At 40.4% G+C, this 23,559-nt stretch overlaps 1 protein-coding gene and 1 long non-coding RNA gene across 9 annotated transcripts in view; one reads left to right on the top strand and one right to left on the bottom strand.

The window, feature by feature from the left end:
- RABGAP1L (RAB GTPase activating protein 1 like) overlaps nt 1-23,559 on the top strand; it is a 216,544-nt gene that overhangs the window by 47,870 nt on the left and 145,115 nt on the right. For 7 of the 8 annotated variants that reach the window (NM_001389346.2, NM_001389347.2, XM_046944410.1 and 4 more), the window contains 2 exons: nt 10,206-10,299; nt 13,667-13,817. In NM_001389346.2, the coding sequence (NP_001376275.2) occupies nt 10,206-10,299; nt 13,667-13,817 (245 nt within the window). The remainder of the gene's footprint in view (nt 1-10,205; nt 10,300-13,666; nt 13,818-23,559) is intronic. The other variant, XM_040704569.2, reaches the window with a different exon arrangement.
- Nucleotides 17,951-19,971, bottom strand: LOC121111367. The gene is made up of 2 exons (XR_005862021.1): nt 19,707-19,971; nt 17,951-18,522 (listed from the first exon to the last, which is right to left on the bottom strand). It is a non-coding gene; the product is annotated as an uncharacterized LOC121111367 (long non-coding RNA).

Below are 23,559 nucleotides of genomic sequence, written 5' to 3'. Positions count from 1 at the left end.
GCTCTGCTAATATGATAGAAAACCTTTTCTAGAGTGTTTTTCATTTGGTCGGAAGCCATTTGCCTTTGTGCTGCTAAAGAACAGCATTGAAATGGCTGGCTCTAAATGGTTACGTGCAGGAAAAGAACCAACAGGATAACAGTCTTATAAAGGGAATTCTCCTGCCCCCGATCTGTATGTCAAGCATGTGATTATGAGTTTTTTTGCACTTAAAAATCAAAATACCTCTAGATTCAGTTTGTGAGTGCGTTGTGGATTGCTGCTGTTGATGGACGCATAGTATTTGCCTTTTTCTTCCAAGGCTAATGGTTCCTCAGAGCCTTTCTCTTGTTTTTGGAAGCCCTTGGCCTACTGTAGTCCCTTTGTATGTGAAGGCTGGCTTATAGCCTTCAGAACAGGCTCTCAAGGGGCCTTCTTTCATTTGGATATCCAACCTTCCAGAACTCGTGACAGTTTTACAAAGTTACACTTGAGATTTCTGGCACTGCTCTGTCAGTACTGTAAAAAGTTTTGCTTATTAAAGTGGAAAAATTCCTTCTTGATTCATACTTGATTGTAAGTAGTTGAATATCAGTTTATGCAGTGGGAGTCAGAGCCCTGTGGTTAACACAGGAGCAGGCAGATACATTTACCCCCTTCTGTTTACAAACCAGAAAACCCAAACCCTGGGTGACACCATGCTTAAAAAAACATAGCTAACTTAGCTTTGGATTTGTCAGGATGGGTGTTGACTATCACTGTCATTCCACTATCAGTTCTAAAAAGTAAAAATAACATTATCTTGAATGGAACTTTTATGTCAAATTGTTACTTGAGAATGCCTTACTGTTTATAGCAGGAATTATTTCAGACTGACCTTTGGGTCTTGTGGTTCAGTGTAGTGAAGCTCAACGTTTATGAATACTCTTTTCCTTGCTGGATATTTGTGCTCTGGTAGTCAGAATGCTTTCTGGAGCTTGTTTGATAGGACAGGACTCAAATAATAACTTGAATTTTTTTTCCCCCTCCATATTACTTCTCACCAAGAAGAGTAAAAGCGCTGTTGTAGAATTTGATGAATGTAGCTCAATTAGTAATGATGTCCTCTTGGTGGTCCTATAAAGCAGCTATATTTTATTATAGGGTGTGAGTTCATATGAGGCATGAACCGAAGTTTAACTTTGGTTTAGCTTCCTAATGCTAGTTTCCGTATTATAAATGTGGATTACGTCCTAAGAGAAGACATTAAAAATACCATGATGTGACTCTGTTCTCATGGAAACTGCATTTAGAACTATCTGCTTAGAAGTTATCTATCCTAGTGGATATGCAGGTTAAATGAGTCACTGCCAGTTGTTCTAAATAAATCTCTTCATTCTTTTTCTTTCTTTTTCTTTTCAGGGTACTAATTATGATGATGGAAAAAAACCTTGAGTTTACAGTGTCTTAGCCTTGGAAGAAAGCTTTTTCTTTTCTTTAATGTTAAGGCTCTCTGGCCATATAGATTTTTTTTTTTTTTTCTGCTTGCTCCAATGGCAAGTTTGCATTATAAAGAATATTAGATAGACCAGAGGCTGGTATACCCATTTGCTGATATTGAGGATTATTATCTCTTTTTAATATATATTTAAAGGCATATACCGCATTCGTACCGAACATTACCTAATTTAGCTTAGAAACACAAGTTTTGTTTGTGTAACGCTGTGAGAATGCATGACTCATTTGTAACTTACCTGCTTTCTATGTACTCCGTGCACACAGTTGGTGAGATGTCATGTGTTGTGAGTATATGAATAAAGGTTATCTTCATAAGAAGGCATTTTTTTCAATATTCTTGTTCTTTTTATTTTAATGAAAGGCCAAATATATTTCCCCTGTATATTATTCTTAGCTTTTCTTCTTTTTTTCCTTTCTTTCCATTTTAGCTTCTTTCTTTATATAGCTTTTCAGTTGAAAACTAATATTTGCAGAGATTGTCAAGTAGCTACTTAGAGATCTTTTGGGCCAACTCTTTTTTCTTTTACTTGTTAATACTGTAACAGATATTTCTGGCAACTCTGTCATCTAAGGTTCACTGCTCTGGAGACAGCATTTAAAAAAAAATATTAATTAATATTAATGATTCCTTGTCAAAATCTGGAATCTGAAGTACACTCCTTAGTAAGAAATTTTCTCTTAAATTCAGGTTTAAACTGAAAAGAATCAAATATGAGAAAATTCTTACTTTCCGGAAGAGTTTCAAATAAAACATTTAAGTATCAATTTTCATCCATAGGCAGAAAACTGCATTGCTGACATGCAATTATGAGTATGACCTGGTAAGAAGTGCAGAGTACTGTTGGTTGAACTGGTCCTCCTCAGTTTTGGTGTGAGCCGAAGCACTGGACAAAACCTCTTTCTGGCAGAAGGATTTGCAAGGAGGGGAAACAAAGGGGAAGAATAAGTTGGCTTCTTTTAGCAGGAAGACTTCCTTAGATGATAGATGGTCTTTCTTTGACTCTAATTTTTTTTTCTTTTTAAAATAGTCAAGCTTTGCAGGAGAACACTGGACAGCTGCTTGAGTTTTGTCTTAAATTAGAACGCTGTTAGGAGGTTAAGGATCGTTGTAAATCGGAGTGGTTGTGTTTAGAACCACAACATGCTGTGTGTTTCCAGAGTCTCTAAACTGGCCGCAAGTAAGCTGAAGACTTTTTTGCTTATGTTTTATGTGGTCTCAAGTGTCTGGTTACTAACTCTTCTCCCAAGCTATCCATTAGACTCAGAGTAAACACAGGGTACTTAGCACACATTCCAAAACATGGAATTCATGTCAGGTGAAGGTTAACAAGTCTCTGGAAAGAAGTTGGAGAATGAGTTGTAGACTGGCTCTAGAACCATCTGAAATTACTTCCAGGAATGCAGTAATGTTTGCAGTTTTTATTTACTGCAACAGTAGATTTCTTGATGTTCAAAGATGCTTCATTTCTGACAGCTGGGATCCAGTTGACAACGCAGTACCAGCATGAGGCCTAGTGGAATGTGTTTGGAGTTTAATAATTGGCTTTTAATAAGGAGAAATTATACATAAATATCAAGCTGTAGGAGTAGGAAAGGGCAGCAGAAGAGAAGAAATAACAAATGTAACAGGGTAATGTTTCCTCTCTGTTCTAACTGCCTCAGCTCTAAGTACAAAGAGAAATATTATACAATAGAGAAATTAATCTATGAGGTATAGAAATTGTATGGAGATAGTGAAATCTGACAGTGAAGATGAAAAGATAGAGGACTCTGAAAGCTTCAAAGCAATCTGAGGTAGTAATGTTTCTTGGGCAGCGCAGGAAGACTGGATGGGTAGAGTGGTTGAGGAGTGGGCAATGCTAAATGATCAGAGCTGAACACTGAGGCTAAATTAAGATGCTGGGTCCAATGTTGTGAGTGGTTAGAGGCTGTTCTCAGGAACTGAAAAGGCAGAAGAGTAGAGGAGGTGATATTTTAGGAGTTAGTAGAGCTATTCAGAGTATTTTGTGATAAAATAGGGGCTTATGATCAGGGAGAATGTGAACAAATGAGGATGACTGAGTGAGACGAATGACATTAGTACTGTGGAAATAATCAACTCTGCATTTTTATCCATATTAAAAATAACTTCATGTAATTCATAGGAAATGTTTCTTATATTAGCTCAATACACAGAGTAATGATGCTGGGTCCTAAACAAAACAACACTGAATCTGTTTTGGAGTATTTTTGTTGATGCCATACAAATGAACTAAAATTTAACAAATCCTACACTTATTGAGCTGTTTTTCTGTTTGATGGATACTGGTTAACCTTTGCTTGAAGTTCTGTCGGAGGGATTCTTAAAACACACGTACTTTGAAGAAATGTGAATCTGTAACTTCCAAATGAAAATAAAATAGTCTTGATGTCATTTGATGGACCGCACCGTCCATTGGCTTGGGTTGTCATGCCTTAGGAGTTAACTTCTGTTACTAAAATTATTGTGTTAGATGGAATGTGATCACTTTGTTAATGTATATTTCAGCAAACAGAGGATGCAGAGGACTTTTCTTAATTTGCACTGGGTGAGGGAAGTTGTTATTGGTGGTTACAACCATATTCACATTTATTCATGCAAGTATGGACTTTGCATTAAAAAGGCAAATATTTAAAATGGCCTCAGCTTGAAGCAGTTCTCTGCAGCTTTCAAACGAAGTACTGATTGTGGTGAAATTGCAAGGTTGTGTGTGAAATGGAAACAGTCCTGAGATTCTCCTATTTTCCATTTCGATTTTAGAGGTAAATATCAGATAGGGAATTAATCTGCAAATTCTAAGAGTTCAGTCACATTGAATAGTGAGTTGCATTGTCTTAGAACTGTGACAGCATCTCACACTGGATTTTTCCTGCCTGTTCTCAAGGATGTCAGTTTTCAGACAGCACAGTACATGTGGAAGATGTTTATATTTACAAGAATACCTCCGCTGAGCAGCACTGAGTTGGCTTTATCGTCTGTGTGGGAGCAAAACTACTGAACTGAAGCGCTGATTTTCCTGGTTTTATTGAGCTTCAGGCACTTTTACATCACATGTAGAGATGTCATGGTGGCTCACTTGTGCATTTGCTACAAAAGGGTAAAATCTTTGCACACTTCTACACTCAGACTTGGATGAAGAGTTGAGGTTTATTGCTATGAACTTTCTTTTTTTAAATGGCAATAAGGCAGTGCCTATGTACAAACTGCGTGATGTGGAACTAAGGGATTTTTGATTGCATTGAGGAGAAAATGGCAGCTTGGCCAGTCATTTCACACTGCACCAATGGAGTTGTTCCAAAGTGGAGACGTAGATGCTGAGAGATACTGCACAGGCTGCATTACTTGTGCGAGAGCCATTCTTGTACGCAGTCTGAATGTGTCTGGCAGTGAAAGATAGGCATGATTTCCTCCACCTTTCACTGCTTATCAGATGTAGGCTTTCCTTTTTGGTTTTGCTCTCTCTGTACTCCAGCAGCTGAGAAGTTAATTTTCTTCAAGTCTTTTATGTAACTTAAATACCAACAGAACTCTGTTGTGAACAGAACTCAGTGCAGGTTATCTTCATTTATATTCTAAATCCTTTCTTTTTTCCTGGTGCTGATCATTGTTTTTCCCTCTGACTTAGGAATTGTGCTGTGTTTGCTTAATTTCCTGTTGTAAATTGAAAGGCATATCGAGGCTTTTTGCCTTCATCAGAATATTTTGTAATGCATTGATAAATTGAATCTTTCTGAAAGTCTGCCTTATTTAATATTAGAATCAAATCTATGACTTTAAACTTTGGTTCCCTCTTGTCTTCCCTGGCAAAACTGTAGCTCATGCTCTGTGTAATTTCCTTTTACCTTATAAATGGAAACTTGCTTTTTTTGTGGCCTTTCTCATCATCGTCTTTCATTTCTAATGTATGGCATGATTCCATGTAACGTCTCTATCCTGTTGCCCTGATGATATGCTGCCAACGTCAGCCCTCCCTTCATTTTTGTTCTTCTCCTACATAACGATCAAACTTCTCATTTTTGAATTATTCCCATTCTATTCCCACCTATCTTTACAACCTAATTTCCTTCTCCTACAGGCTGCCCTGCTCAGGCTGCTCCAACTGTATTATTTTTCAGTTCCACCTACTCTTTATTTCACTTGTAACAGCTTCTCAATTAAAACTCATTAAAAATCCTCTTTTCTTCTTCACACTCCACCTGTTCATTTTTTTTTCCTGCTATATTCATGTGTTTTCACTCACTTTAGACTCTACTTATTTGCTTGTATGCTGAACTCTTGATGTCAACACTAGTTTTCTAATTGATTTGCATTTTGTGTCAACGTATTGGTCTGACTTCTAAAGCACTGCTGCACTTCAAGTAATCTAGTTGGCTTCTTTCAAGGGGAACAGAGCTGCTTTCTTAAAAGTCAGTTCTGTCTGTATGTATAATGTTTGTTTCAAACATGGATAAAAGAAGAGTGTTGTTTCAAAGGTAACTTTTAAGAGAAATGAAAAAAAAACCAACCAAATCCCCCTCATTTGCAGTAAAAAAAAAAAAAAAAACAAGATCAAAAACGTTCAAGCCTATATAACACCTTTTTTTTTTTTTTTTTTTTTTTTTTTTTTGTTAGCAGGAATAAGAGTTCTTAACTGGCATCTATTTCCTTACGCCAAAAATGGACAGTTCTGATACACGTAGCTACTTGCTCTTTCCTAAGAGTCTGCCAGGTACCTGAGGAGGGACAGGAAGATAGCATCGTGCTATTACAATACATGAAGGGAAGGAAAAGGCCAAGACTTTGTATGCAAGTGTGTGTGTTTTATTTCTGTGAGATATTAGGTTATGACCAAGAGAGAGCATCTGTATGATTCTACTGTTTTGGACACATGAGGTCTTGATGTTTTGTTTGAACATGGCTCACTGAGAAAATACAGACCAGTTGGAGGGAGGATAGAGGAAGTAGTCAGAAATGAGCAGAAGCATTGAGAAATGTGTCTTGTGAGAGAAGAAGTGGACAGACGAAGGCTCTTTTTTCATGTGAGTTATGCTATAACTGTTTTCCATGTCTACTCTGTTCAGGAGAAAAAACAATTGGCGTATGTTGGAGAACGAAAACATTGAGAACAGGAATAGGTGGTCCAAGAGTTACAGTAAGAAGGGCTTGGAATGAACTTAGGGGGGTAACTGGGGGTCTGTCTGTTAACAAGTGTCTGCAGGGGGCTGTGTGATCCAGGCCTGTGTTTTCTGTGGTCAAGTTGAAAAAGGAGCAGCTTGGATAGTCTACCTGAGCTCTCCTGTAAGGCTTGTATTGAACACTCTGTGGTGGTCTTGGGAGATAGGCAAAACCTCTTCTGGTTTTACTTGTGGCACAGGGTGGTCCCAATAAAAGTAGCTTTTCAGGCTGTGCCTCTGCTGTGTGGAAGGCAGACCACATCAGGAAGTGTTTTCCAAATTGTTAGTTACCAAGAATAGAGCCCAGCTTTATTTATCATGGAGTGGTGAAAGGTCTTTCGTAAGAGCACTCCTACAGGATGGAGTCCATCTTTTAAAGGCGTAAAAAAGTTATAGTTGAGCCTGGTAAGTAAAGTAATTCTGTGGGAGATGGAGGGGTAACATGGTCCAGTGGTATTTTAACTTAATAAATGACATAAGTGCTGGGCCTCTTCAAATAAAACTCTCTGTGCCCTGTTCAAAATAGGCTGCTCATATAATGAATGATGAGGTAGCTCCTTCCCCAGCTCCAGTGGTATCTGTACAGGCTTCAGTATTTACCTCATGCAAATTGTGTCCAGTCTGGGGCTGCCCAGTACTAGACAGATGCTGATACTTCAGCGAGACTAGTGGATGTCACCAGGCCGATCAGAAGGCTGCAGCACATACTGTGTTGTGATAATTTAAAGGAACTGTGTTTATTGAGGATGGGAAATAAAACTGTCCAGAGGAGAACTGTACTGTTACCTACAAGCACTGCATCAGGAGTTGAAGATGGAGCCATTCTCTACTCAGAGGTTCACAGTGACAGCTGAGAGGCAGCAGATGTCAGATGTGGGAAATTCTAATTAGCTAATGGGACATTTTTAAGCCACGATCATTGCTCAAACAGTGGAACAGGTTGTCTAGAGAGACTCTGGAATCATCTTTCTTGATGATCTTCAAGACTCTACACTCGCTGTCAGGCCCCTGAGTGACCTGATCTAATTAGAGCTACTTGGAGCAGAAGGTCGGACCAAATGATCTCCAGAGATCTCTTCCAACCCAAGGCATTCTCTGATTCTTTGCTGAGCCACGCAGAGTGATGCTGGCTGTTAAAGTGCAATCCTTCAGGCTTGCATTAAAGTTGGAATTTAGGCAACTGTTTTGTAGGGCGTCCATCCGGAAAATAAGAATTCACAATGCATTGAAAAAAAGACTTATTACTGTCTGTAAGCATTGTCAGAGGCACTGTGTGTGTTGCACACATTCACCACCCAGCCGCTCCGATTTGGTTCCTTGCCAATCCTTGTCCTCCTGTTCTGGTGAGGTGTGCGTTCAGATTTGCAGCTGAGAGCTTCTGAGAGGGCAGGACGTAAAAATAAGAGAAAAATACCTGATACATCCAGAGGAATGGTTCTATTGCATTCCCTGCAGAGTCAGACAGGATAAAACTGTGCTTTGGCTAATGCTGCTGGCTGATAGATGCTATACAGTGTGTGGGGGGAAAAAAGTATGCTGCAGGAAAGAATGTGTACAGCTAAAAGTTCCTCCCAAGATCCATTTTCTTTTTCCTTAACTTATACAGAAGTGATTGCACAGATCAGAGCATGTGAAAAGTCTTCAGAATGGAGTTTTTTTTTTTAAGCTGTTTATTCTCCACCCTTTGCCCTGTTCTATTTTGAAATTTGACATTAGTGTCTTCTGAAAGGGAGCATATGGCATTTCTAATTAAGGCCTGTGATTTTCTGACATACAACTGAATAATACATTCCAACTACTGTGAAGCCTTCCAGATGAAAGGGTTTCCAGGGCTGAAGCACTGTAGCTTTGTGCTCCATCTGATTGGAATAGTTAGGCTATGTAACACTGATCTTCTTAGGAGCTTTTGAAGAGTGTTGTGTAGCATACTGACCTGCTGAGGGAAGGAAGGGTTTTCTGCATTGGCTGGGGTTGATGTTCCTTGGCAAGCTTGTGTTTGGATCAGATAACAGCCCCAAAGTATTAAGCGTAGCTTCTTTTGTAAATGCTTTAGTATGGTAAGAATTTGATGAGAATTTAGTTAAAATGATGCGTCTGTTTCTTTGTTTTTCCATCTCTAACTGTAGTGAGTGTCCAAAGGTTTGTGAGTCTTTAGAATTAGGAGCTTTCTGTCCATTTAAGATGTCTTTCTTTTATTTGCATCATCTAATGTGACATACAAACAGCGTTTTTTGTTCCAAAACATAAAACCAACCTATATTTAAACACTTTGCCTTGCAACTAAAAAAAACCCAAACATTTCTGTCGTGCTTCCCTTATTCTATCAGCACAGCATTTTTGCCATTATTTGTCCTTGAAATACAATGTATGTTATCTTCTGTCCTCAGGTTTTGTTACCAAATTCAGAACCTGATGTTGTTTCCATTACTGACTTGCGTTTGGCAGTAGCTGAGAGTAAACAATAGAAATGTGTAATTGAGGTCTGAATGACAAAGGTGAAGACACAGCTTCTTGAGATAGCTTGAGAGCAACCTCAGGCCTTCTGACACCTGAGCCATCCATACTTTGAGGCCTCTGCGGGTAACGGGGCTGTTTCAGTGCCTCATTTGGACTGGGTTTCATTAACAAAGGTGCTGAGAGCTGCAGACCACTGAACGTTTGATGCTGTCAAAATTGTACTCATGTTTAATTTTTAGCAGTGTTTTCTGCAGCTAATACTAGAAAAAGCCCTGAATAACTGCAAGGCCGTGATCACATCAGGAGCTGTTCTAAAAAGTTGCCGTTCCTCTTAGAGTGAACAGCTTCAAAGACTTCCAAAACACTTCAAAACTGGGTTGTTACTGCCTGTTTGAGCCTGCTGTCCTAAGCTCCCGCTATCTCCTCGAGCTGTGTGTGTTAGTCAGACATAATGGCACGTATTCCTCCACAAGTCATTTGTTCCGCTACTTATATTGCTTCTTTTCCATTTGAAGCATTCTGTTCTTTACCCTGTGACCTTTAATGTCACAGTGTCATTTTTACTGCACTTTGAGCTTATTTCATTAAAAAAATAATTTCATTGCTCCGAGCAGGCTTTTGGAGAACGCTGTGCCACATGAGAGCAGAATGGCACGGAAAGGATGGAGTGTAATGAAGTGGTGTTATCGTCTGTGTTTTGCAAGAGAGTTCTTTCTGTGTGAAATTTAGAGTGGATGTGACTTTTAGATAATTTGACATTGTGAAGTATCATTGAATGAAGAGCTGATTGCCTTGAATCTTTTCTCATGTAATGCTTTTCTGCATCTCAGCCCTTTCTCTCATAACAGCCCTGTCAATTCTTCTGTAGCCTTTTCTTTTAAGCTTTATGGTGACTTTACTAATACATCTATTTTGTCAAATCCACCAACCATTCTTTTCAGTTCCACTAATGCTATCTATGTCTCTCTCTTGTTCCAAAGCTGATAAGCGAGAAGAATTTGTCTGACACATTTATGTGCGCATCCTTAACGTCCGTTCCTTTTTGGTAAATCTGTGCATGCTTTTGTTTTCTTGTTTGTGTCTTTGTTTTTATTTTGCAGAGAGTGATAATGAACTTTCCAGTGGCACTGGTGATGTGTCAAAGGATTGTCCTGAGAAGATTTTGTATTCCTGGGGAGAATTACTAGGGAGATGGTAATGCTTCTTTTTTTATATATAAAAATGTAGATCTTAAGCATTAATTTTTTTCTTTGTTTGTGAGACTTGTTTGCTCTTGTGCAGAAAGCTTGAAACTCTGTTTTACGGGAGAGCTGGTTGTGGCCGATGTACGTTTTATTGAATTGCTTAGAAAGGCTCTTCCTTTTCTTCTTGTATGCACTTCGTGTTAGCACAAGAAATCCTGGGACGACTGCGACCCTCACTAGAAACTGTTTCTGGTGAAGAGTAAGATGATTTGTAAGCCTAGAGCACCGTTATGTCTGTGCTTAAATTTCTGTGCTTTAATTAAGCACTTCAGCAGCAGTGTATGTTTTGCCAAGAGAGAAGAAGATGGTGAATTTGCTGCTTCTGCAGGACCTTATGCTGTTAGCAAATGCCAGAACCATTTACTTGGTTTTGTCGTTGTAAGTAATAGCTCATACTGCCTGGGTCAAATACAATCATAGGTTCTTAACCCAGAATTGGCGCAGTTGGTTCTTCCCAACTCCAGAAAGAGCTGAAAAACGTTTTAAGGCTATATTAAGATGCTTTCCCTCTTTACTTGAGCACCGTGTCTGTTTGGAGATGAAAAAACCCTTTACTGCAGATCTTACCTGTAATGGACACCCTGTGGAAAGGCTGCCTCAGTGTGAGACACCACCGGGCTCCCAGCAGAACCCCTCCTTCCTGCCTTTGTTTTCATTATTTCTCACCACATTTTGAGTGCTGAAGAAAATGAGGAAGTATGTGGAAGTTGGTTGATCCCTATACACAAATGCCTTCCTCCTCTGTGATGGCTAGAAACAGATCTGCTCTGGGGCTCTTCAGGACTATCCAAGGCTTGTTCTAAAGGCCATCTCAGAGAAAGAGTTTATAAATGGTTTGAACACTTACATCTGGCACCACAAAACCAATGAGCCACTTAAGTCAGAGGATCAGTTGGTAGTCACACATCCCAGTTGAAGTGAGTTAAACATGGGATGAGAAGTGAGATGTCCCAGTCAGCTCGAAGCCTAGCAATAGCAAACATTTGCTTTAGCGGAGTCTCATACAACATTTCCTTTTGAGATGAATTGAAATACACAAAGTATTTGGATTCTTGAACAGTGTTATGTTACATTTTAAGAACAAAGCCTGGAAAGTGCAACATGAAAAAATGTTGACAATTTGAAAACTGAAAATGGGTGAAAATAAAATCCGCAAATGTTTTGTGCAGTGCACCATATGCTAAAGGGCTATCTGTGTGCTTGTAGAAAGCATAAAGAAAGAAACAGGAACGTTTCCACTTGGGGAAGTGGTGTGTCCATTTGCCTTTTAGGTGAAAAATTCCTTGCATTTTAAATACTCCCTGTCAGTTAATTGAAATGTCACTGTAACCTCATAGACTGACTCAGCAGAAACACTGCTCCAACAGCCTCCTTCCAAGGGTACCGCAGAGCAAGGAACAAGAATAATTGCACAAGAAGATGCAGTAAGCAGTTGGAAAGCACTGGAATGCTTTTAATTTATTCCACAAAGCGTATTCTTCACTACTTCCTAAAGTTGCTGAAGTGTTACTGCTGCTGTAAAGCTACCTAAATACGTGTTAGCTGCAGTAAAGTACTGTACTGTGGCATGCTTAGTTCTTGATTATATGTCATTGAAAGTGAGGTGTTGTAATGTGGGAGGAGCATCTCCATTAGTGGCTGCTGGAAGTTATTAGTATTGTTTCTTAGTATGGCTGAACACACCCCTGTGATGTTTATATGGGAGTGTTCCTTTTTAGCTGTTGATTTTATTTTACCTACTTGCTGACTCATTAGCAAAGGCTTTATGTTTTGCATTTAATGCATATGACCAAATCCACTTAGTAACCAAGTAAATTTGATATGAAGTGTACTATGAATAGTTTGTATTTGCAGAACTTAAAGTTTCTATTGTACCTTTTTTATACCTGGATGTACACTTCATCATTCTGTAGCTATTTAGGATGTGTGGTTCTTTTAATCTGTGAGTATTGTCTTTGCTTTCAAACTTTCTCCTGTCATGGCGTTACTAATGTACCCTGCCTTGAGATATACCAGACAAGAGAGCAGGGCCTAGCAAGGCCTTCATTTTGGCTGACTGAATAATGAACTTTGAAGTGACTTCTGTTGCACCGCATGCTGAAAATTAAAGCTAATCACTGCTTTTAAAAGAAGAAAGCATTATTTATGATAAGTCATGCCTCCCGGCTCCTCCCCATTGTCACAGTGATTTGAGACAACGGGGGTATCATGGATACCATCCTCTGAGTGTGGGACAAAGGACATTGTTTAGAGCAGCTTTTAAATGGAAACAGCAGTGGAAAACTGTTCACATCTTAGCGAGCTGCTTCAGAGAATGAGTACTCCAAACATTTATATAAAATTGAGGGTCAAATTGTGGGTTATTTAATTAAATGGCAGCTTGCTAGCATTTGGCTAAACTGCCACTCTCAATATTCTGCCAGTAGAACTGGAAAACATAACAATGGTCAAAACAATAACAAAGCAAATTCCTGCAAAGCATTTTGTACCCTAGCAAGAATAGCATCAATTCACATGGCCTTCGTGCTGCATTGTTAGGAAAATGGTCGTAATAAATCAAACCGAGGTTTAATCTACAGCAGTAAACACCATTATCTCAGAAAGGACTTTTAAATATCTGTGTCTGAATGCAGTGCAATGTTGTGTGTGCAGTTGTGTTATCCTGAAGGCATGGGCTTAGTTGTGAAAAACGCCCTGTCTTTGGTATCCGACCTGTGTGCCCATTTCTGGAGGGTGACTGACATGGTGCTGGAGGCAGGGAAGAGCCATCCTGGTGCTGCTGGATTGCCTGGTGGCTGTGCAGCCTCAAGGGCAGCTTGGAGTGCTGGCACTTTAGCAAGCTGCGTGCCAGGGCTGCTGTGTGACTTGCTATGAGCTCTTGGCACTAGGGGTAAGAGCAGGACTGTAAATCTTTGTGTTAATACTTAAAGTCACCTCCAGATTGCTCCCAAAGTGTCATTCCCTATGCAGGGAACTTATGCTAAACATACACATTGCACATACAGTTTAGTTTTCTCTTTTAATTCAGTTTCTTTTTTATTGACCAGTATAGTTCTGTTTCTGCAATATATTATTTTAATTGTCATTACCATTTCTCATCTTCCCTGGGATAACTTTGGAAATGGCTATATTTTGCCATTAGTTCTTACTGTAAATCCTTGCTTCCCATCTGACGAATACCAGTTAGTATGACCCGTGGAAGAAATGTTTATAGCTGATGACTCTTAGTTTTCAGGGCACTATTGGAAAACTTGAGCTCTTTTTGTCTTGCTTTCTATTCATGTAGCATAACAGGTGAATGGTTCTCTGTTCCTTAGGCACAATAACCTTGTGGTGAGACCCAACGGATTGTCCACACTGGTGAAGAGAGGAGTTCCTGAGGCACTGAGGGCAGAGGTTTGGCAGCTGCTGGCAGGATGCCACGACAATGAGGCAATGCTGGATAAATACAGAATTCTCATCACAATGGTAAGGGTTGTTTTTTTTTTTTTTTTTTCCCTTCTCTTTCTTGAGGGGTTGAAATGAATTATACAGAGCAGCAATTTTATTCAGTGGCCAAGCAGCAGAAGAGGGGAGCGGTTTGGCTTGTTTGAAGCAACTGAGATAGTGATGGTGACTCTACCTCCTGCCAGGGGTACCTGCTGAATGACATTAACAGTAGAAACTGCTGACCTATATCTATGGTAATACTTGACATTTAGTTTTCTGTTCACTTGCTGAGATGATAATAAGCACATCGGCTTCTTGTCCAGGTGTTTGCTTTTAAAATTCATGCCTTTGTTTTTCAGCAGTTTCTGGTCACTCTGTGTCTTAATTTCCTGCTTTTTAGTTAGAAATAAGAATACAAACCCGAGTGGTTTTTATCTTGTTGTTTAAAAAAGAAGTTTAGAAATATTCTCCTGAAGACGAGACCAGTCTCCTTGTAGTACAGATGGTTTGAGAAGAGGATTGTGTCAGTAATCTATTCCTATTCCGCACACTGATGCTACCAGTGCAGTCAGTGAACACCTGAAGTTGTCTGTGGTTTTGTCCCAGGCTGCTTATACCTGTAATGTAAAGATTGAGAACCACTGGGTTATGCTGGTAAGATCTTTGTGCAGTGTAAGTACATTCACTTTTTGTGATTCTACAATTCACTGCAGGGTGCTCATGCACTCTTGATGGGGGAAAAAAAAAGGTGGTATCAAGAATGGTCACAATGGCACAAATAAGTGAATACACTTCTATATGTTGATCAAAGAAAATGTTGGACTTATTATATGGAGAATGGATCATCTATCTACAGAAAAGTTCTGGGGTAGAGGTTGTTAGTAAATGCTTCCTTTCCTAATGTTGTGGCATCTTTTTGATACTTGTCCTGTTTGTCGGTCAAGTTTAAAAAGACCCAGAGTGAGATCTGCCACCGTGACTTCTGTTTCCTTTACCAACTAATAAAGCTATTTTGATGGTGTAAATTTTTCTTTTTGAAGTGGTGGTTGGGTTGTATTTTCCTTGGAAACCATTCGCAGGACATCTGTCAGCTGTATGTTGCATCAAAGCCACCTCCATTATTTTTCTGCTTGCTTTCCAAAAGTGGCAAATATGTTTGTTTCACTGTGGAGGAAGGAGTGGAGAGCTTCTAAAATACAAGTCTGATCTTGAAGCTAGGGTCTCGTGCCTTAAAAATACCTTGCCACGTTTGGCCTTTTTGTGGTAGAAGTATTTAGGTGGTGTGTATTTTGGAAGATGATAGGTGCTGTATACACTGGTATGGATTATAGAATTATTTGCTGAAGCATTTGTGCAAATTCAGTTTTCTGCTGAAACAAATCTATTCTGAAATCATAAGCTTTCTTCTGTAGCCAAGCCACATGTAGCTACTGGTGATAACATCACCCAGCATACATTGGATGAAAGAGTTCATGAAAATAAATGAATGGGTGAACTACTGTGCCAAACTAAAGATAAGTTCTGTTGTTGGTTGGATGCAACAGAAAAACTTGTCAGACATTTTTTAGGAGCTTTCTATACTACATCTGAAGGAAAATGGATTCAGTTTTGTGTGCTTGTAAAGTGAATTAAGCTACTTAAGGATTGTCGTATGTATATTCTTCTCTGAGTCCTGCTGAAAGCTTTCTGGTAGCAGTATCTTATGTGTATCAGTAATGAGATGTGTGTTTAACAGATTTGTAATTTGAGTATTACTCATTGCTCACTTTCTTCTGTATGACAAAGCAGAACTGATTTTTCTGCATTGTTTGTGCACTGCTGTCCCAGTATATGAACACGTGCGTTATTTTTTCCATAATTAACTTTTCTTCCCATCAAATACATAGCTTTCATTTTGATTCTTTCCATTTGTGCATGCATCTGCACAGTTTCATTGTCTCCTTGACTACTTCAGTATTTTCAGTAAGCACATGCATCCTTGAGCATCTTCCTGTGCGATGTTGCTACGTGGTCTTCTCCAACCTGAGCAATTCACTGATAAGAGATGGCAGCATTCTGCATTTGACTGTCCTGGGACTCAGGTGTGTCAGAGGTGGGAGCAACACCTGTACCATGCCCCACTGCCTGCTTGCCCCTGGTACAGCTCTGCCTGACCCAGCTGCCTGCTTGCCTTGGAGCTGCAGCCATGCTGTCCCACGCTGCTCCATCTCCTAGCTTCTTGGCACAGCTCTCTCCCAGCACCCTGACCCATTTTCTTTTCTGCCACCTGGCCTCACCGGTACTGTTCTGCTGCACTGCCAGTTGCACTGCCTCAGGGAGAGTGAGGACGCCTGGAAATCCATGGAAAAAGCTCTACACATGGAGATTTGTAAGGAAGAAAGTTCATGTAGGCATAGGTTTGTTTTCTTTGCCTGGTGATCAAAATAACATGGCTAAACAGTGTTACTCTGTAGAATGGCATGGAGTGCTGCTGTCATTAACTTAGCATTAGCTATTACTTCTTGGTAACATAAGGAATGCTGGTCACTTTTCTTGAATATATTTCTTGACTATAAGAGCACATTTGATTATATGTGATCTACAAATTTTTTTCTAAAGCAAATTTTAGAGGCCTAACTTGAGGAACAGATCTTGAAAACTGCCTTTTTACTATCATGGGTTCCATGTTGAACCAACAGCTAGGGTTATCTGTATTGTGCACGTGATACCTGATCTATGGCTGCATCTTCTGGGCGTCAGAGAGAAATCTATTAAATGCTGGAGCTTTAAAACTACTGGGTGAGTCCTGGGAAACTGCTGGCTGGGGATGGAGAACAGTGTTGGCAGATTGAAAATGTGTCCCTGGTGAATGATAGCACAATCTCAAACATAAAAATTTGCTAAGAAATTGTGATGCAGACACGCCCTTTCTGTTAGGGGAGTGTTTTGTTCAGTATTTTCTGTAGGGAATTGAATAATTTGGGTTTTGTTTTAGTGTTTCAGTTCAACACAGAAAGAAAAATATCTGACCTAGTTAGAAAAAATCAGTGCTGTTCTTACTGTCTCGAAAAGGCAAGTCCTGTCATCCTCTGTACTGGAGGTCAGCGTGCTGCTGAGAACCATCTAGTGAACTGCATTTCCAATCCCAGAGCCTTCCCACGGTGACATGTTTCCCACCTCTGGCTGGGGCTGAAGTTCTGGGAGGGCAGGGAGTGAGGAACGCTTCTGTGCTGAGAAGCCACGATTGCTCTGTCTTACATCTCCTGCTGAGTTCAGCTTGGTGATTGCTGTGAGCCTCTCAGAAATCTTGACTGGAGCACAATAGCAGGTCTTGCATACAATTTCAGAGAGTGGGAGTTGTGATTTGGCAGTGTTTCATTTCTGACATATATGTAAATCTGTACTGTATAAAAATGCACTGCAGTTACCTTTATGACATGTGAGCCAAGGGCTTCTGACCCTGCTGCATGTGGCACCGTGCAGAGGGGAAAATATGTGCATTAGCAGAGATAAATATGTATTTTCTCCATTTATTAAGGAAGAAACAAAGGCAAATCATTGAGAACGCTGCTTATATGATGATAATGGAGGGATAGTATTGGTACTTATAGATGGAGTTCCTGTAAAATCATGTCAGACCTGTTTGTTAGATGGAGATGAGCAGAACTGACACACAAGTGTGGGTCACTGCAGTGAAGGAGGTTTTCTCCTGCGTAGGTGACAGTAGTTCTTGTTCACCTTCCCATTCCCTCTCAAGATGCTCAGGTGGACTTTTTCCATGATGAGATATATTTGGAACTCCTGTAAGTTAACCAGTGGCAAGCCACAGTTTACCCCATTTGCAGCTGGTGTGACTGGTAGTGGTCTTCAGCAGTCATGATGCTCTGTCACACCTCACTCTGACCCTGTCAGAACTGATGTGTAAATGGTTAGCAATCTGCTGTCACTTGATGGCAGCAATAAGGTAATATTTGCTTGGCTTTTTTTTAATGCAAGTTTGTTAGCATGGGTAGAAAATGGGATGTGGAGGAGATTACAAATGAGCCACTGTGTCTAATCTAATGTGATAAAATGCAATTGGCTTTGAAACTGGTGCCTGGATGCCGTGTTTTTTATTTGTGTGAAAGAGTGGCGTTGAAACTGTTTAGTTGTGGATTGAGAGAGTTATGTATGTAGGAAAAAGACTATTTTAGTTTGAGTAGAAAATTAACCAAGTTTATTATTTGCAGCTACATCAAAGGATATGAAGCTAGGACCAGGAAGAGGAGTATCTTTTGTCTCAATGGCATCGTGCAGGGTTCCACTGCTCAGTGCTCTGAGACTAATTAATCAGTAAGGGAGGCTAATTAAAAAGATGACTGTTCACCAGCTGCCACAGCAGATTGGTTAATGGACTGAAACATTAGAGTATTTTTGTGGCAAATATTTGTGTTCAGAATTCTGCATCTGTTTGTCCTCAGTGAAAGTGGGAGAGCTTATTTACCCTTCTTTGTGGAGTGGAACAACTTCTGGGTTTTCTGCTTGGTTCAGTGGGGATTGTCCATGTCATCTGAGCTCTGCCTACTGAGCAGGCTGATTACCAACAACAGAGAGCATCCAGAATGGCATGCAAACTGTGTGCTTTTCTTTCTCTTTTTTTCCAGCAGTTTTTTGAAAATGTGTCTGCGTGGTGAAGCATTCTCATTATTCCCAAAATGACTGGCGTCTTTTCTTCTGAGATGCGTTCTTATGGCAAATACCTTAGTGAGAATCATAAATGTCCCTCCTGTTGAGGAAAGAAAAAAAGAATCTTAAGATCTTTCATTGTCTCAATTCTCATCACTGGGAAATTTCAGTGATTATATTTTGGAAAGTGCCAATCTCCGATATTTTGATTCTATTTGCATCTTTATATCGTTTTTTACTAATTGGACAAGTCTCACTTCTCTGTTAGAGAGATGAGATATCAAGAATGGTACAGCTCTACGCTTATTGATGATAAACAAACAAAAAGCTATTATGACGATCAGTTATCAATAAGTCACTTTTTCATTTGGCTAAAAAGAGATGGATAATACTTCACAGAGTCACAGAATTGTAGGGGTTGGAAGGGGCCTCTGGATGTCATAGAGCCCAACTCTGCTGCTTAAAGCAGGTTCCCTACAGTAGGTCACGCAGGAAAGCATCCAGGGAGGTTCTCAATATCTCCAGAGGAGATTTCACCACTTCTCAGGGCCGTATGTTCCAGTGCTCTGTCACCTCACAGTAAATAAGTTTTTCCTCGTGTTTGTATGGAACTTCCTGTGTTCCAGTTTCTGCCTCTTGCCCTTGGACTGTTGCTGGGCACCACTGGAAGAGACTGGACCCATCCGCTTGACTCCTGCCCTTGAGATACTTAATAACATTGATGAGATCCCCAATTAGTCTTCTCCAGGCTGAACATCCCCAGGTGTCTCAGCCTTTCCTCATACGGGAGATGCTTCAGGCCCTAATCATCTTTGTAGGCCTCCACTGGACTCTCCATAGAAGTTCCCTGTCTTTCTTGAACTGGGGAGCCCAGAACTGGACACGGTTCTACAGATGTGGCCTCACCAGGGCAAAGTAGAGGGGGAGGGTCACCTCCTTGGACCTGCTAGCCACGCTCTTATTAATACACTGCAGGGTCCTATTGGCTTTCTTGGCCACAAGTACATACAGCAGGCTCATGGCCAATCTGTTGTCCCTCAGGACCGCCAGGTCCTTCTCAGAAGAGCTCCTCTCTGGCAGGTCATCCCCTAACCTGTACTGATGAGTGTGGTTAATCCTCCGCAGGTGTAGGATTCTACACTTGCCCTTGTTGAACCTTACATGATTCTCTGCCCAACTCTCCAGACTACCCAGGTCTCACTGAATGGCAACACAGCCTTCTAGTGTGTCGACCATGTCTCTCGGGTTTGTATCGTCAGCAGACGTGCTGAGGGTGCACTCTACCTCTTCATCCAGGTCATTGATGAAGATGTAGAACCAGACTGACCCAGTACTGACCCCTGGGAAACACTGCTAGCTATGGGCCACCAGCCAGACTCTGCTGCCAGTCACAGCTCTCTGAGCTCGTCAGTTCTCAGTCCACGTCTCTGTCCACTCATCTGTCCCACACTTGCTTGACGTACTGATGAGGATGTTATGGGTGACAGTGTCAAAAGACTTGCTGAAATGAAGGCAGACAGTGTCCACTGCTGTCCCCTCGCTGACCCAGCCAGCCGTGACATCACAGAAGGCTACCAGGTTGGTCAAGCATGATTTCCTCTTGGGAATGCTGACTTCTAACAACCTTCCTTTCTTCCACTTCTCGGTGATGACATCCAGGATAAGTTCTTCCATCAACTTGTATCTTGTTCGAAACACAATAAGACAATAACTGTGCAGGAACAGATAATCCGACATATGCATAGCATTTCCAGTTTTGTTTGTGTTATATTCAGCTAAGTCAATATCTATAGGCAGGTTCTTAAGTTTTACTTATCTCTGCCTTCCCTGAAGGGGTTAGAACAAGGATGGCTTTTACTTAACTGATCTGTTGAACTTGGTTGTTCATTTTGGGTCAGGTAGATTTGTTATGTTTTTATAATTTAATGTGGTTTCTGGGGAAAGATCCAATCAAACACTGATTGGATTGATGGGATGCCTCATCTTTGGTATTGGCTGTTATTACTTCATTAGTGGTATTTTGACTACTGCTGGAGGCTAATTTTCCCCTTGTTTGAGCTATTTTAGTGACTCTACGTGTTGTGGAATAACAAATTACACATGAACTGAAAATACGTTCCAGAAATTAATAAGAAAATACTGCCTCCGAAGAGCAGAAGTTGACAGAGGTTTTATTTCTTTAAAGAGCTTTATTTAAATTCAGACTTCAGATAAAAGGTTTAGTTTATTATGAACGTGCCAAGGTATCTCGTCACACAGTAAATGTTAATACTTCTGTTAGAAATTCAGGAAGAAAATGTCCCTGAGGTGAATTTAATTTGTCAAGTTTTGATTCATTTATTGCTCATCTGGAGAAAATTTTTCAATTTTGTGTGCACGGAAGGGAAAACCTTGTACTCACTCTTTGTCTCTGAAGGGATTCTTATGTTTAATGACAGCTCTTTGCAGGAAAAAAAAAAAATAGCATCCATTAGTAATTTTTGTGTTATCTAAATTTTAACCCTTATATACGATATAAAAAACATACATAAAATAATTCCAATATTTTTTTTTCAGGGCCTGTGTAAGAATTATAAAGCATTCTAGCACAGGCAGAATGGTCCTGCATTTTCTCTTCTGTGCACAACCACTTAGGATAGCACTGATGACATTCAGGATGCAGCCTTGACTCTTGGGGCACTGTACGATGTACCAGCGCTAACACTCACATGCATTCACACATCTGTTCTGAAGGGTAGAGTGCAAATGAGATTTGCATTTGTCCTCTTGGAGGCCACGTTCTGTTGGGATCTCTGTGCATTTATAATCCGTTATCTGCAGAAGCAGGGGAGCGTCAGTTGAAGTAGAATGGTAATAACAGCGTTATGGCCTGAATAGGCTTAACTGATGGTTACTGGAAGAACTGATATTTAAATTGACATTCTCATAGACTCTGGATGTACACTGATATATACGATGGTGCAGAGTGTTTTGTTAGGCAGAAAGGAGCAGGGATATCTCAGTATCTCTCTGTTTCTTTAGTGTGCAATAAAAGCTGCTAGTTGTGGTAAATGCTTCACACCTCTGGACAAGTTCTAAAGCTCTGTGCTATCCTTCCATAGATAAAACATTGATAGCTATCCTAGTTTACCTATTAACAAACCAGTATTCAAATTGATCGGTTTTTGATCAGTTGTGTGTGCAGACAGTTGTAGGAATGATAGAATCATTTGAGTTGGAAGGGGCTTTTAAAGGTCAGCTAGCTCTACCTCCCTGCAATGAACATGGACATCTCCAGCTCTGTCAGGGGGTTCAGAGCCCAGGCCAGCCTGAGAGCTCTACAGTTCCTAACAACGTTTATCTTCTCAATGCTCTCATGGTGCTGCCTTTCATCTGTAATTCTTTGCATGCTGACTTCTTCCTAACCATTCCCTGCTTCCATGCAAAGGTCACGTAACTGGTGTTCAGGAGGCCATGTTACTCGAGGGCCTGAGCTGTTTGAAGGTGAGCAGAAGAGACAAAGCATCATTTTGTGTACGTTGCTGTAATGGAGCAGCTAGTTTGAGCGGAGTTCAGTGATGTTATCCACACAGCATCTGCAGTCTGGAGATCGGAAAGCTGCACTGAAAGACAGAGCAATTGTATTTTAAATGACTTGTTTATAAGGGTGACTAATTTCTGTTATTGCATGTGTAAATTAATAGTGACATTAGTCTCCAGAAGCAAATGGGGACAGCCTCACACTGACTTGCAAATAAGAAGGCCATTTGTGCATCGGCTGGCTGCTGAACTGACACTGTGCCACGCAGAAGGCACTGGCATATCCAGATGCAGTGACTGTCTAAAAATGATAACATTCTAAAAATAATAACAATGTCTTGAAAATCTGAATTGCTAGTTGCAGTTTTTGCTTGGAATGGTCTTCATCTGAATTAAAGCTGGGAGAAACTGTGCTGTAGCTCTGTTGTGTGCTTTTGAAAGCCTCAAACCCACTGTTTGCTCTAAGAGCTCAATCTGAGGTCCTAAACTTTCACGTGTAGAAGGCAGCAAAGGAGTCAGTTTTCAAAACAGGCAGTATTTCCTGTGGCTGACCGAGAGCTGATGTTTCCAAATCTTAGTGAGCAAGCAGTAATAATAACAGTGAGCGATGAATGCATCACTTGAATTCACGCTAGCATCTAATACATGAGAGGATCCTGATACCTTTTTCAACCTCAATATATGTATGACTTCTTTTAGATTGCAGTTTGGGATTTGTTGTTATCCGTATTCATTCTTATAGGATGCTCTAAGGAAACAAGCCAGCGTTAGGTACGCTTTACAGCAATAACTTTAAAGGAGATGAGAGACCTGTAGATCTTATTTACTGCCTGTAGTCCATGAACATTTTCTCTTTGCAATTAGTATTTTCATACCAGTTAAGAGTAATTTCCCCACCAGTACCAGATTTGCAGCTGCTGCAAAAAGCAGCTGCCCAAAAGGAGACCACTCGCAGTCTACTTGTGCATCTCTTTCTAATAATCTTTCACATGGGTTTCTGTGAACATGCCCAAATATTGCAGCAGCTAAGAATTTATTCCAGTTGTAGATTGTTGTGGGATGTTCTTTGGAATTGACAGCTGAGTATTAGTGATGTTGAGCTGTATCTGTTTTAGTCAGATGTAGTATTTGATAGAATCATAGAACCATACAATGGTCTGGGTTGAAAAGGACCACAATAATCATCCAGTTCCAACCCCCTGCTATGTGCAGGGTCACCAACCACCAGACCAGGCTGCCCAGAGCCACATCCAGCCTGGATAAAGTGACATTCCTATGGCTGACTTGTCTCAAAAGCAACCCGTTTTCAGAATCTAACCTTTTTTTTTGACCAGATAGTCCGGGATACAGCCTGACTCTAAACTAAACCTCATATTCAGCCTGCCAGAAGAGGTTTTCTTCACTGTGGCTGAAGGCAATTGCATTGTGGTGACTTACACACATATTTCTCTAGAGAGCTTCCCCCTTTTCCTACGGCAGCAGTGAGGTGCATTCTCTGTGCAGCTGCCATGCAAGCGATGGATGAATGTAGCTCTCAGTTAGGTGGGGTGTTGTTTGGTCTGCTGCATGTTTTCTTTGGAACTGAAGACCTGCACTTCAAGCAACCATGCACTTGATT

The sequence above is a fragment of the Gallus gallus genome, chromosome 8 (genome assembly GCF_016699485.2).
Source record: "Gallus gallus isolate bGalGal1 chromosome 8, bGalGal1.mat.broiler.GRCg7b, whole genome shotgun sequence".
NCBI classification, from domain to species: domain Eukaryota; kingdom Metazoa; phylum Chordata; class Aves; order Galliformes; family Phasianidae; genus Gallus; species Gallus gallus.
Note: the sequence above shows the minus strand (reverse complement) of the source record. Positions and strands in the feature narration are given on the sequence as shown.